The following is a 15,675-nucleotide window of genomic DNA, read 5'->3' as shown; positions in this document are numbered from 1 at the left end:
GTCACACCCTGAATGCTAATACAGCTATTACAGAAGTAAGCATATAATTCTAAACATTGCACCACCCACAGCAGTAGAACCCCTTCAAAAGCTATTAAACTTTTAATATGTTTGTGAAACTGCTGCACCCAGCTGTAAACTTTGAGTTTATGTGTGAGAAGTTTGGAGTAAAGTACTGCTATAGCACACGTGCTGCTAAGAGACATACCACAAGTAAATAAATATTCTGGTGCAAATGTTCTTCTTAAAGCTTCACAATTCGATGAATGCTGCGTTTAATTCTCTGTAGATTCTGGGTTTCAGGCCTAGGGGGTAAAATTAAACCCGTAACCAAAGTCTGACCCTTCTCTTAAATATTACAGCGTAGATTGATTGACTGGCTGTCTTACAGTTTAGTGCAGGAGAGCGGTGCATCACCAACATGACAAGGTCTTAAGTAAACGCAACATTTTACACTCTAATCTTGGAAAACTATGTTACTAAATACAATTATCACCAAATGCCTACAAAGCAGCTTCAATGTGCGTCTGAGAGTTGCTCACAGTCCAGCATTTCTGTTCAGCTGTATGAACTTAAAATAACGATCAGCTGGATCAGATTCACAATTACAAAAATCTACAGACTTAGTATCAAGGCAGACATCAAGCATCCTTAAAATAACTTCATCCATCTGCTACACTTATGTTTCAAAATATAACCACTAACACTGCCTCCATTTGATGCAGACGTGTAAACTTCAACTCCAACTTTTGACAGATTAGTGTAAAAATTTAACGATCTGTTATAGTTTTTTTTTTTTTGGGGGGCAGAGCATCTGAGCACTGTGGTCAACGACATGTAGCTTTAAGGTCTTTTCTGCCTCTTCATCCCAGAGCCTAGATGTTCTGGGATCAGTACTTTAAAGAGCAACTTCACCAATTTTTTACTTGCTCTCCATGGCTTTAGTTTAATGTGTGAATGTACATTAATGCTTTCAAACTTCCCTCTGACTTCCCTATATCCAAATATTTCTTTGCTTCTAGTTCAGATGATGTAATCTGGAGAAGCTCTGGAAAAGAAGGTTGAGTACGATTACAAGCTCCATAGTATGAGTGACGACATGACATAATCAGAACTGAAGGTTCCTCCAAGTAATGTCATCTCGAGGCATTTTTCAGCTAGAGAACAGAGATATTTTAATATAGGGAAGTCAAAGGGAAGTGTAATGGCATTTATTTATTTATTTACTAGAACTAAAAGAAGCTGATTAATAATCACTGAAGGCATCCTTTACCCACCTTTGCTCACAACTACAACCTGCTCTATCACTTTATGATGGTCTAAAGATAACACACTGGTTACTCCACCCTTCTCAAAATAACACACTAAAGTCAAATTTGATAAGACTGACAAGTTTCCATTAAACTTTACATTCAAGAAGACATTTATGAGCAGTAATCCCTTTAACATCAGCACCATCTTCAGTGTGTTTGATGACTAGGAGGTTGGACAAACATGCTCATCTTCTCTTGTTTTAAACTTGTCAACCCAAAGCCACAATGACTCCAACCAACAGGTCTTAGCTTACAGCCCCACAAACCTGCTTCATAACCTTCAGCTCGTGAGCTACTTTGAGATACAGGGGACGGTACGGAAGGTCTCTGCAAATCAGCAATCAATCAATGAGGCTGCAACCAAAATAAACCAACTCCATTAGCCTTCAGCTATATTCAGCCAGTACTCGTTTGAAGCTTTTATTGATGGTAGATGTCCAGTAATGACAGAAAGAAAATAAACTTTACTGTACACAGGAAACTGAAATCAAGGTAGGGGATTAGAGAAACCTGGTTTCCCCAGGTAGTTTTCATTTGGAGAATGCAGATTTCTCTGCCATGTCATTCTAATCAGCTTTCTCCAAATGTGCATGTGTGTGACAAAAAGCTGTAGACAGGAACATGCAGCTGAATGAATGTAGAGATCACGAACAAGGTGAAGCCACCTCGTTTTTAAAACAAAGTCTGTAAGATAGAAAATTTAACCATTTGAAATTCAGATAGCTGCATGTGTGCCCCCAGTTCCCCCCTCCATTCTCCTGTGCTGACGCTCTGCTGAGAGACAAACACACACACAAAACATGTCAGAAAGCGGCGTTTTCTTCCACTTTACAGTTAAAGTCTGTAAGCCAGGCTTCAAAATAGGTCAGAGGTGGAGGAGAAATCAAGTTACTCTGCTGCTGCATGTATTGGATTTACACTAACCAGGTTTCTTCTTTGCAGGTAAATGCTGTTACTTTATACCTGCTACAACTGCTGTGTAGGTTTCATCCAGTAAAGATAAAAAGATAAGATAAAAATTTAAGGTCTTCAGTCGGAAATTCTTCAACCTCACTACGACTTGACGTTCTTGCCCTGCTCTTAAAAAAAACAAAAACAAAGATGCATTGTTCTCAAAATCAAGGGTTCTGGGATGGGGGGGGGGGGGGGGGGGGGGGGGGGGGGTTCTAATGTTGGGCTTTGTAAAGAAAAGTAAACTTGGCTTTGCTGGAAGAACTGCCAGTTGCTTCGTGGACAAAATCTGTGTCACCTAAAGACAGACCTTAACTGGGACACAGCAGCTTGATTTAGAACATAATGTAGAGTAACTGAAAAAGGTGAAGCAAGGACCGAATTACGAGTAAAACACGACTGTAAATCATTGCCCAGAAACAAATAACTGCGTGACTCCCTGTTAATAACACGTTACAATGACTAAGTGGACATTCCTCAGTAAGACAACGCCCCAGGGACTGATTAGACAACAAGCTGAGTAAGACGAGGACCTGCTTGTGGTTGAAGGGTCACCAGTCAGATTCCAACTCTATGGAAAAATGTGGGTGTGGGAGCGGAGTCCTGCTGCCCTTCAGCAAGGCATTGACTCCCCGGAGGTTTTATCAGTGTGACTGTGTGTGAAGCAGGGTGAGGCGGAGATAAGGTCCGAGATGCTGACTCGTTCACACACTACAACCATTTAACATGAGCCAAACTTCCACCCCCCTGGTGAAAGACACTGAACCCCCCCCCCCCAAAAAAAACACTGCAAGAAGCGTCATCCAACTATGATGAGGCAGATTAGTGTACTTTGAATCCAACTTTTCAGATTTTATATGAATGATTTCTAAAACACAATGCAGATCAGATGTAAGTGCATACAAAGCTGCTTTTACTCCTCTAGACGTTTGTTTCAGACTTACAAAGCTGTTTCAGCTACCACTAGGCTTAGTCTGGAGTTATCTGCAGGTCTTTTGACTTTGGATCCCCCTGAAGTGGTTTCTAGGAATGCCAATTCTACTGTTTCACTCCCTTAAAGTCACCTTGTCTGGTTACGACTGAATGCTTCAGTGAAAATGCTGATTAACTGCAGTTATGCTGCCAACAACACTTCTCTCATGATGCCTTGCTCAGTTTGAGCTCCTTACTCACCCTGAAGCTGCTTAAACCTCCCCTCTAGCTGGTTGTAGTTGAACACAGACTGGCCTGAGAATCCAGGGCCAGGACTGGGTCCCCTGACAGGGCTGAGGCTGGGGCTCGGGCCTCGGCCGGGGTTGGCCACATGAGAGGGGCCCGGACCACCCGACGACGGGGACAGGGGGCCAGCGTAGTCTGAGGTTGGGGAGAGCGGGCTGGGGAACAAAGGTCCAGGAAGACTGCTGGTGGTGCTTTGAAGCTCCATGATGGGACTCCAGAAAGGATGAAGGAAGATTTAGACCAGAAAAGTCCACAGAGGTATCAAGGACACACTTCCAACTGAATGAAACTTTTTCCAGTGTGTGTGGTCCTCTGTGCATCAATGTGAAGCTCAAGTTTCAGCAGGAATGAGGATAAACTCGAGCTGCAACAGGACAGACTCCTATGCAGCTGTGTAAAACTCAACTCCAGTTTCCAACAGGATTGTGTCCAAAAGAACAAGCTTCAGTATTCATGAAGTCATAAATGTCTTAAGAAAACACCAACCTGAGATTCAAAAACCCAATAGCTTCTAATGAAATAGATAAATAATCCTAGCTTTAGCAAAAGGGAGGGTGAGAGACGCAGGCAATGAACTACCCGTGTCCCACTCTCTTGGTTTCACCAGTTTGGAGGCAGAATTCGCTGTCGCAGCAGCTTCACCGCAGCATCATGCTTCTGTTTTCTCCCCATCTATCCATCTGTCAGCGCGTCTTCACATTTCACACATGCCCTCTGTTCAGGAACACACCCGTCCATCCAAGACTACACACAGCACAATGAAACGTTGGAGCAGCGAGAGAGAGAGAGGGGGGGAGAGAAAGAGAGAGAGTGTATGTAGGAAGCGGAGGGAGAAATCGAGGGAGAGGTAGAGAATGAAAGCGTGGGTCTGTCCTCCGGTGTGCAACAGCAGACACTGAAAACAAACACCTTCAGACAGAGGGAGAGTCAGGGGGGAGGGTGCCCCACCAGGAGCTGCTACTCCTCCCAGCGGCCAATCACAGCCCTGCTTTTAGTGGTGATGTCATTGGTTTATTAGCATAAAGGGTGGAACAGGGTGAGAGAAAGTGAGAGAGACATGAGGCTGTTTGTGTTCACACTGGAAACACTAAAAAGGAAATCATCATCTATTTCCTGTTTAGAAGAAACAACTGATGTGACTAATGTAGCAAGTTAAAGAGCGGTGTGGGCTGCAAAGAGGCACCACACAAGGTTGAGCCCATTCCTAAAAGTTTCATTAAAAAAATGTTTTATTGATTAGAAAGAAAAGTTGCATTTGCACCGTTGTTTTGTTTAGATGTAAAAATAAATAAAATAAAATAAAATAAAAAAAACACAGAAACAACTACTGCAAAAATACAGGCCTCCATGGAGTCAAGTGAAAACACTCTACTTGGAGCCAAGATTCCACATTTTGATGTAAAGTCTGTTTTTAATTTAAAGACTACATTCATCACTTACCTTATTTTTGGGAGCATGGGTTGGAAAACTGTAGATGTTAAAGAATATGAATGTTGAAGCAATGCTGAGGTCATAAACCTGCAGCTGCTTTTTTTTTTTTTTTTTTTTTTTTTTTTTTTTTTACACTGTTGGAAAGTTAGAAATGTTTTGATCTTGCATATCCACCAAATATTCATGAGGACACTGTATTAACTAAAAAGCATGAAACCTCATGACCCTCATGCATGTGTCAGACGAGAAGAAGAGGAGCCTCATTGTTGATCTGAAAAAGAAATGTATAAAAACAAAACCGCAAAATCCTAACAAGATTAAGACCAATGACGTGGAACATGAACACAGTTTTGTCAACCAAAGATAATAAATTCTATCGTTGAACTGCATAAAGGGTAAAATTTATTCTCAGTGGGAAACAAAACAAGTTCACAGACGTACGTATAGAAACAGACACAAAGAAGAAGAGAAGTCATTGTGCCCTAATTCATCTTGACACTGTGGCAAAGCTGCGGCTTTACGCTAATAAAGCTCATAAAGACAATGTGTGTGCAGTGAGGGCAAGTTGGATTATAACAAAGGAAACAGGGTGGAGTGTGTGTGCGTCTCTCTCAGGACCATTCTGTTTTTTTCTGAGCTCATCACTCACACGCAGACAAGCAAACATCCTGAGAATATCCAAGTGCTAATATTAGAGCCTGTTGTCCTTCCTGTCCGAGCCCTGCCAGCACTTCCTGTTTGAGCGTGCTGTCCATCAACTATGCACACACACATCATTTTTTCACTACTTATCCACATATTCAACAGTTTTCAATTAACTTTAATTAAAGTCTCAGTCCTCGTAGCATCTTCCACAGATGTTGGCCTTTGGCCTTGATTTTATGGAAGAGGTAGGTTAGACGAGTGACGAGCGTAGTTTGGTGGCTCGATGTGGTCTACTTGAACTTTTGGATGTCCCACGGAATCGCTGCTTTGGATCATCCTTTGTGCTTTAGCAAACAGTGGTAAAATCTTTGAAAAATCTTGGTGGCTCTAGCTTCTTGAAACTTTCTAATGCTGATGAACTGGAATGAAAAGGGTCAAGTACAAGTACTTGTATTTTCATATATGTGCATATATGTGCAAGTTTACGTCCAGCTACTTTTCTTGTCTACATGATGGGAGCAAACCTGTACATTTAAAGCAAAACTACAGAATACATGTTTTTTCTATTAAAGGAAATGGACATTTTGAGTTTGGACTAAGCGCTTAAAAAAAGAGAAGTAAACGGAACGATGTCGAATTTTGAGAAAGTTCGCAAAGAAGACTGTTACATCAGGCAACGTCCAGAGGATTTCCAGCCATTTCCAGTCCAGAACTGAACAAAGAATCAGTTGACTTCCTGTGTAACTGATTAGACAAAGCAGGGGGTGAATGTTTCAAGACAATGCATGGAACAAATATTCATGTGAAACTGAAATGGCTGCAGATTGACAAACACAGGCTAAAAGAATCAGGAACATTAAGATCAGACAGTGAAAGTGAGGAGGTCAGAGGTCACAGCAGCATGACAATGTGGACAAGGCTCATTTCCTTCAGCGTGGCACACAAGAGGTTTTCTGTCACTGCTGGATTACAGTCAGATACCTTTACATCACTACCATGACCTTTGACCTTCTGATTGAAATAGCACCACCAAACTCCACTCAGCAGTTGTTTCACTTTTACTCATAAACTATTAAAGTAGATAATTCACAGAGAGTAAAGGACACACACACACACACACACACACACACACACACACACACCAGAATCTGACTTCATTTTATCTGACTCTCCATTCTGTGTCCTCAGGATATGGATGAACATGTAGAAAACTTTCACTATCGTTATCTATCATCTATCACTATCACCTTCATCAGGCCATCATGTCATGGTTCTATCTGTGCTGCTCCAAACGGGATGTCCTAAAACTTCACTATAGGGCATCAAATCCAGCTCTGAGTTGGCACTTCTGGGTCATATTTGGGTTCCACATTTTTCTCCTACACCAGCGTGTTGCTCCATGTTTTCTTCACTAGTCAATTGTCCAAAAAAGGCAAAATTCATACAAGAGTGAGTCCAGAAGGCTCATGGCATAACCTTGGGTATTAAAGTAACCCTCATTTGGAGCATCGATAAAAATAAAACCAGATTATCCAAACACAAGTGGCCACGACTGCGGAGGTCAAAGGGCGGAGGTCGAAGCTAACGGACAGCAGATGGAGCAAACATTCTGGAGCTGAAAGAAACAAACTGACTTCTTTATTTTCTGAGGATCATGTGTGTACCATAACAAATTGTGTCCCGCCTATATGCTGAGTGTCACACCAGTCATGTGGCTTCCGTGTGGCTCTGCTCCTTGGGCCCCCCCTGCTTCTTAACCTGATCACTTTACTGGTTTTGTGGTGCAGCTGCTCAGAGCTGGTGATGTGTTCAGGATACAAACTTGTGACGCTGCTGTGGTGAATTTCACACCGACTCGCCGGCTCGCCCTCTTGACTAAACCAAGAGATGCCTGCGAGGCCAGCAGCAGGCCATGGTGGCCATGTTGAAGGAGAATACAGTCTAACTCCTAGAGAAAAGTCCCCCCAATTACAACCCCATAAATCCTATTTTTGTTCAAGCTTGACTTTTTTTCCCCCCGGTCTTTACATCACAATCATTTGCGTTTTTGTAATCATGTCTAATTTTTCTCAAGTCTGCTTTTAGTACTGAGCAGCAAAGCTTTGTGCAAGACAAAAGGAACACAAGTGTTATAATTGAGATATTTGTGTTTTGAAAAATGGTGCAGTAAGATACATCAAAAACAGTTGGGACAGCGGCAACAAAAGCCTGTAAAGTCGTTGTGTGATGCCAAAAAACACCTGGTGGAACACTGAAACTTAACATAGAACAAATGAGGTTAATTGGCAACAGGTCAAAATTTTGTATAAAAAGAGCAGCTCAGCGAATCTGAGTCTGTCAAGACCAAGGATGAGGTTCATCACTCTGTGAAAGAGCAAATGTTCAGCAACCATTTCTCAATGTAAAATTGCAACAGATTTTATCATCTACTGTTCCAAATATTATTGTGACATTCAGAGAAATCTCTGTACACAAAGGACCACAAATAACAATGAACAGACCAAAACAAAGTCAACATCGACATAATGAGAGAGAATAATGATTATCTGAGTAGCTGTGGATTATTTTCCTTTATGTCTTTTACTTTGGCAACTCAAATTTGAGTTTTCCTAGTGTGGGTCACAACAAATTAGTCTTAATGCAAAAAACAAAAGAAACAGAAAATAAGGATGAGCATTAAGGAATATGAGAAATCAATGAGGAATGGAACAGAATGACAGAGGAGAAACAGTAAAAAAAAAAAAAAAAAAAGACAAAGATGTCTTTAGTTGAACTTTGTTTTAAAAACCTCACACATTCACCAACACATTAAAGAAAACAGACAAACCAACATTCCCAGCATTCCTCCATCTGAACAGGAAGAGACACATATACGTTCGTGCTTGTCTGTGGGGGATCTTGACTGTTCCTGGTTCTAATTATGAAGCCGTTGAGTAAATCCATCGTCAGTTTAAAGCTTCAGTCCACAGTCATATCAATACGCTCCCTTTACAAAAACTTCATAAATACTTATTAAAAGGCCTAAAGCACATACACTATGCATATAAAACACATTTACAGCCTCCGGCACGGTCCTCTTCACATGTTAAAGACCTGTCCTCAAAGAGACTGTTGCAGCAGGTTCCAGCTCAAAATATACTTTATCATTTAACAAAGTACCTTCTTTAGGTCCACTTAAGATCAAAAGCTCCTTCTAACCTCTGAGTACTGTCACTGACCAGACGGGACACATTTGGGTCGGTACCAGACGTGCTCTGAGCTTTGACTATCTGCCCCCTTAGGGACAAACCTGTGGCCTTTGTCTTCCTGCCCTGAGGAGCTCTCAGTGGTTATTCTGAGCTGCTCACAGAAATTTACCAGAAACGCCTCAGGGCTGCAGCCAAGGTCCTGATGTGTGGACAAACATCAGGACTGATTCTTCACTCACGAGGCCAAGTATGAATCCTGTTTCACTGACTTAGAAGAAAATAAGAATAGTGACTTAATATACAGGAAGCTACAGGCGCAATGTTTAATTAGTGAAAGAGGTGAATATAGCAAACAAACACTCTGCAGAGGAAGAACACACTCTTCTTCTGTCTCTGCCTTCACTGCACTGCAAGTAGATCTGCCTGCATTTCCAGGGTGACTGGTGGTTTTGTGTTTCCCAGGATATCATATGGAGGTCTAACACACGACTTCAGTCACACACACACACACACACACACACACACACACACACAATGTTCAGCATCAGTTTTCAGAAGCCGCAGTGTCAGTGCAGGTGAACTAATGAAGAGATGGACGAGCTGAGAATCTCTGTTGTGTATTATTGAACAAATAAATAAATATAAGTCAAACTCAAATAAAGCAGCAAATCCTCAGACAGTAAAAGCTGGAAGCACAAAGTGTTAGTCAGTTTTCGGACAGATCTGCCTAATCACTTCATAACAGTGTTGCTAATTCTGACCTTTTTTCGACTAGCAGCTAGTACTACTAGCTAGTACTACTAGCTGCTAGTAGTAGAGTTGAAATACTACTGAAACCACATCTCATCGTAGTGCTGAGATAGAGAGTGACTAACAGGTTCAGCATTACCATTTCAAAGAAGCTTATATTTTACACCGAAAGATACTTTGTTTTATTTCACATGTTTGTTTTTCAGAGTGCAGTGGTTGCTTTCATTTCTGCACCCTGCAGATCAGTGGTGGCCTCTGCCCAGAGAAAAGAGTTTTGAGAACATTAGCAATGGGGAGTTTGGCTCATTAAAAGCAAAGAAGAGAACCATTTGTAATCAAAGCAGTGAGGACAAGGACATGGACACACATCCTACATCAAATACAGCACTAATTTAATGTCCTCACCCCACATGTACCCCAGCCTGCTGAGCTCAGCATCATCAGGAAGACAAGAGGAGGAGGAGGAGAATCGGTCATTCAGTCTACGGCAGACGGCCACATTTAAAAATAATAATTAACATAAAAAAACATTCCTTTTTGTGGCACGCTGGTTGTTCTGCTGCAGCTTCCAGACAGGAATGTTAAGTATTAACAAAAGATAAATGCTCAGTGTGAAACGTCCCATAACAAAGGTTTAAAGACAATGCAGAAAAAATATTGATGATGCTTTTACTTTGATATAACAGTGACGGTCTCTACACACCCAGTCTTTACTTTAGGTCAATGAACTACAACAGACTGAAAAGGAAACGTCTGTCAAATCCTTTCACCTCAAGACCTGCTTTTTCAAGTGGACTCATGGATTTTTCATTTTTACTTTCTCCGACTTTAAATAATTTACTGTAGTTTGAGGAGCACTCCATGGCACAGATGAAAGTTACTGTCCAAAGGTTTGATATAATTTTACTGATGTAAATTAGTCTTTAATGATATTTAAAAAAATAACACACATATTTTACAACTAATAAATATGTTTTAATTAAATATTTGTATTAGTGGTCAAATATGCATGTTATTCGTTAGACAGGAAATATAAAGCTAGAACTGCAACCCTGTTTCAAACATAGTGGTGATACTCTTTAAAATGTAAATGCTTAAAAAAATTCTCAGTTTTAATATTTGATGTTGCTTTTTACATTTTCTTTTTTTTTTTTTTTTTTTGTTGTCCTTTCGGTTTATCCCGTGAGTTCAGGGTCGCAACAGTGGATCATTTGTCCGCATGTTGATTTGGCACAGTTTTTATGCTGAATGCCCTGGATGACGCAACCCTCCCCAATTTCTACCGGGCTTGGGACAAGCACTGCACAGCTGGGGATTGGGATAGGCTGTTGGGGGTTCAGTGTTTTGCCCAGCGACACTTCAGCACTTTGTCTGGAACACAAACTGCCAACCCTATGGTCGGTAGGCGACCACTACCAACTGAGCCACTGCCGCCCCTGATGTTACTTTTTACTAAAAAGTAAAGTAAGTAAATAAAATAAAGTAAAATAAGGTTTAAAATAAAATAAATAATAATAAAATATAAAAATATTGTTTATTGACCAATTATTATATTTTATGTATATAATATTTTATTATTAATAATTATTATACCAATTGTTATATTTTCATAAAACAAATTTAGAAAAAAAAATTCAATACTTTCAATATTTTTATAATTCTGATCCTTTCCCTCAGCAGGTGAACATTTGCCAGCTAGAAAAACACTTTACCATGTTTAAAATAGAAATGTACTTTGTATACACACACACACACACACACACACACACACACACACCATCAGCCTTCTCCTGCATATTTAACACTGGTGTGAATTATTTAGTAAAGTGCGAGGGTACTGAAGCAGTCGGCCATCAGGGTAAAAACAGCAGGCGGACAAAGAGGTAGAGTTACTGTAACTAACACACACACACCCCCCCCCCCCCCATCAATGCATGTGAGCAACAATTATTTATTATTATTATTTATAATTATTATTATTCAATGCTAAAATTAGCACTATGTTAGCAGGAGAATTGTGACAAAAAGCATAATTTCTATTTCTAACAAAGAACAAAAGGAGATATTTGATGCGCATTAAAATAAAAACATTTGATTTTTATTACATTGATTTAGCTTCTGATTATTACAGCCTGAAACGATTTTTTTTTTTTTTTTTTTTAAATAAAGGTGACATGAAAAGCTGCTTTTTGGGGGGGTGGTTGTGTTTGAAATCAAACACAAACCTGAGAGTGTTGAATACAATTAAAACCAATGGAAGGGGTCAAAGGTCACAGCAGCCACATGCTGCCATGACATGACACATGGGTGTGCGCGTGTAGCCTGAAGCTCATTAATGAGCGACGATGCAGCCTGGACTCAGGTGACTCAAAGTTTCCATTTTCCCCTCTCGGTCACATCTTCTGAGGAAAAATATGTCAAAGTTTTCATGTTGCAACTTGGGCTTTGATCGGCTGCATTGTTCTCTGTGTTGACACAAACTCTGCGACCCCACATCTTATGAAACCCTCAGGCTCCCACTGATTAACGACAAAAACACACGGGGCTGAGCCAAAGCCAAGAACCGAGCTCTGAGTGAAACACCGCAGATCTGATTTTCTCTTTTTCAAACGGGCTTCAACTAACCCAGACTTAAATCATGTGAATCACTATTTTAGTTCATTGATACGTCAACTACTCAGCTGAACTAACTAATTTGTTATGTTTAGATACAATTCAAATGTTTTTCATTTTTTAACACAAATGTGGTAACTTCAATATATGACATAAATAACCACGAAAAAACAAAGACAGAGGATCAATGCTTGTCAACTCCTAGGAATCACTCCAATCACATCCATCCATTCGTCCTACCTGCGAGAGCTTTGATGCGCGAGCGCTCGAACAGACGTGCAGAGCTGTTCTCATTGTCCCAGTCATCGGCATCCCAGCGGTTGTTGACGCCATCACTGTACTGCTGCTGGATCTCCATGTGTTCGTACTCGGCCGCTACAGACGTCATCTCGAACTCGATGCGTCTCCACCCCCGCCCCCTCCTCCTTCCACCTGTTGCTGCTGTTGACGAAGGGACCCTCTGACACACTCCCACTCACACACTGAAACCGGGTCTGACTGGCAGGCTGGGAGGCTTCTTCAAAACCTGCAGAGACCAAAATGGAGAAGACAGAGGCTGAGTTAGTGGAGGATGCTGAAACTGAAAATCTGAACTTTGCCATGGGCACACAAACAGGGAGGAATCCTTCTCACAGTCAACAAAATGCGCATTTAAATGTCCTGCAAGGAGAGAAGGCCGTGAGTTTGAGTTTGACAACAATGATACAGACAGTTGGAGACAAACCAGGGGGTCAGATGATCCTAGGGGGTGGGGGTGTCACTGTTTTCAAAAACAAAAACTACCAAAATGAGTCACTAAACAAAGAAAACCGAAAGAGACAAATTCACATACTGACCCTGTATGCTTTGTTGTATGAGGATATTAACATGCACACTAACAGATGATAGAACATTAGACTCCATTAGAAAGGCAAACAGCTCCTCACTGAGGAAACTAGGAGAGCAGCAGCCTGCTGTGACATCTGACCATCTCTCTCTCTGATCAGCTGCAAAGCCACTTTCTAATCTGCATCAAGTTCATCTGTAATGTGAGAGAAGAGTCCCCCCCTCTGGCCACAACACGCCACTACAACACACACAGATAATTTAGTCTAACTGATTACTGTAGTAATAGTACTTTAAAAATTACTATTACATGCTATAGTGAACTTTAAAAATCAGGGCTGCAGTGATCATTTCAATAATTGATTACTGAGTAGTTTATAAATTACAGAATAAAATGTGTAAACATAGTGAAAAAAAAAATTCTGGTCCAAGTTAACAACCTCAGATTCTCTGCTGTGGGGAAACTGGAAAAGATTATTTCAACACAACTGTTTTCCTCACCCTGACCAAATGGGCATAAAAACACATGCTAGACCAACGTGCAGAACACCTTATGCTTTGTCGACCCTTGAAGGGACAAGCCGAAAGCCACAGATCTTTATTTTCTGATAATTTAAACCAACTTTTACTTCTAAAACTTTGTGAATATGGTACTTTTTAAAACACACTCTGACCATTGGATTATTATGTTGGGTCTATTAGCAGTTAATTAGTTTAACCAGTAGCTTTTTTGCCCTGCAGCAGCAGCATCAGCAGCTTGTGTCAAACTGTTTATTGACCGAATTTGAAAATGCAGACGTGTGTTCACTGTCACTGAGCGAGGACCAACAAACTGAGCAGGTAAACAGAGAGCAGCGACTCAGCACAATGAGCCTGACAGCAGATGGCCCATGACTCAACACAAACCCCCACAGACTGACTGACCGACAGCGACTGCTCCCATTTAACAACAGGTCCCCCTTCCCATGAGACATTTCATTACACATAACCTTTTAACAAATACAGGGGTTAGTACTCTGAGAGTATGTGGGGATCTCCTTTTATTTTTACATTGAATTTGTGAATTAATAGACCAATTTAAACTGAAAATTTGAGCTGCTCATTACTTTTTAGTGTACTTATTCATGTTTTAATTATTTTTTTCACCAAAAACATTTACTGTGTCTCAGTTTGAGAATTTTCTGCTTGATACATTTGTATTTTTGACAATAGGAAACTCAGATGTTTTATAAGTACCAAAGACTGGACACATTCAAATAATATCCAATAAATCAATCAATCAATCGTGGAGCCATGTAATTTTACTCTTTAATGCAGTCAGCAAACATTAGAAACCTTTGATGCGCTTTCAGCTTTTCTTGTTTTAAAATGGTTATGCTGTGGACTGATAACGTCACCTTTTGTCACATGTGGACACTGAAGGACTTTTCTCATGATTCAGCCAATGGAGGAAAATCATGAGTTTATATCTTTAAATTAGTAGCTGCAGAACTGTGGTGGAAACAGAATTCATAAATTAATTTGTCGTTGAGCAGCAGGAGCCAATCAGTGACAGATCTGAGGGTCTGTTGGTTCGACACAAAAAGTTTCCTGTTTGTTAACACAAACTGTCCCCATGTTCCCTCCTTCTGAAGTTAACTCAAGTCTGCAGAGCAAAAACTGTTTTTCTGATGCAGAGGTATACACTGATATACTTTGTGTATGTGTGCGTTGCCACCCACTCAGCTCAACAACCAGTCAGGCTGGAGCTGCTCGTGTTGCTACGCTAAAAATACGTCGCCACCGATGGGAAGCTTGGGTGCGTGCGTTGCCAGAGTGAAGGAAACACAATGTGCACTCATGCAGAAGCTATAAAGCTCAGACACACACACACACACACACACACACACACACACACACCAGCAAGGGAGTCATGACAACATGCACGGAGTTTCTAGAAAGTGTGTCAGTGCAGGACAGTGAGATGAGCTGAGAGTTACTGCACATGTTCACAGTGGACAAGCTATAGGCACACAATGTTTTAAGGTGTGTGTCTATCAATGTTGTCACATCTGAACAAACTGACATGTTTTTAGATGCAGAGTTAAATTAATTATCTAATCTATTAAGTCACTTAACATATCAATTAAAGATTAAGAACGTTGTGAAAAATGGAGAGAGGACAAGATGAGACATTGAGAATCTAGGAAAAAAAGAATGTAAGGAGAGAAAAAGTCATTCAGGACTGTTCAATGACATTTACAATTAGCAGATGCTTTCATCCAAAGCGCCTTACAAGTGAGGTACAAGGCAGCAAAAATCTAAGTCAAGGAGAAAACATCAAAGAGAAGTCCTATCAGAAAATTGTTCATATCTCACGAGATGCAAGAGCGAGAAAGAGCAGAAAGGAAGTTTTTATTTTTTTAAATATAGATTTAAGTGCATAGGAAGATGCAGAAGAGTTTGTTTTCAGCAGTTTTTTGAATATTGGGAGAATCTGTTGAGCGTGCAGAGTTTGGTAGCTCGTTCCACCATCTTGAGATCATTTCGCCAAAAAATTTGCTTGGTGTCTTCTATGCGGTGCTGGGACCACCAGACGTCGTTAGTTAGCAGACCGCAGTGGACGGGAAAGATTGTAGACTTAGATGCGAGCAGCTACAGGAAGCCAGTGTAGAGATCTAAAGAGTGGTATGACATGAGTCGCCACCAGTCATGGCACACTGGCTGATTAAAAATGAGGTGAACTGCTGTGTTTCGGATTA

At 40.7% G+C, this 15,675-nt stretch overlaps 1 protein-coding gene across 5 annotated transcripts in view; it reads right to left on the bottom strand.

The window, feature by feature from the left end:
* The window catches only part of LOC137101497 (spectrin beta chain, non-erythrocytic 1-like), a 104,388-nt gene that overhangs the window by 59,662 nt on the left and 29,051 nt on the right, over window positions 1-15,675 (bottom strand). For 2 of the 5 annotated variants that reach the window (XM_067479982.1, XM_067479989.1), the window contains exon 2: window positions 12,350-12,635. In XM_067479982.1, the coding sequence (XP_067336083.1) occupies window positions 12,350-12,497 (148 nt within the window). In that variant the 5' untranslated portion in view covers window positions 12,498-12,635. Of the gene's footprint in view, window positions 1-3,437; window positions 4,376-12,349; window positions 12,636-15,675 lie in introns of those variants that run through there. The other 3 variants (XM_067479963.1, XM_067479972.1, XM_067479998.1) reach the window with 2 other exon arrangements.

This window comes from Channa argus, chromosome 1 (genome assembly GCF_033026475.1).
Source record: "Channa argus isolate prfri chromosome 1, Channa argus male v1.0, whole genome shotgun sequence".
NCBI lineage: Eukaryota > Metazoa > Chordata > Actinopteri > Anabantiformes > Channidae > Channa > Channa argus.
The sequence above is the reverse complement of the archived record's forward strand: the minus strand, read 5'-3'. Positions and strand labels throughout refer to the sequence as shown.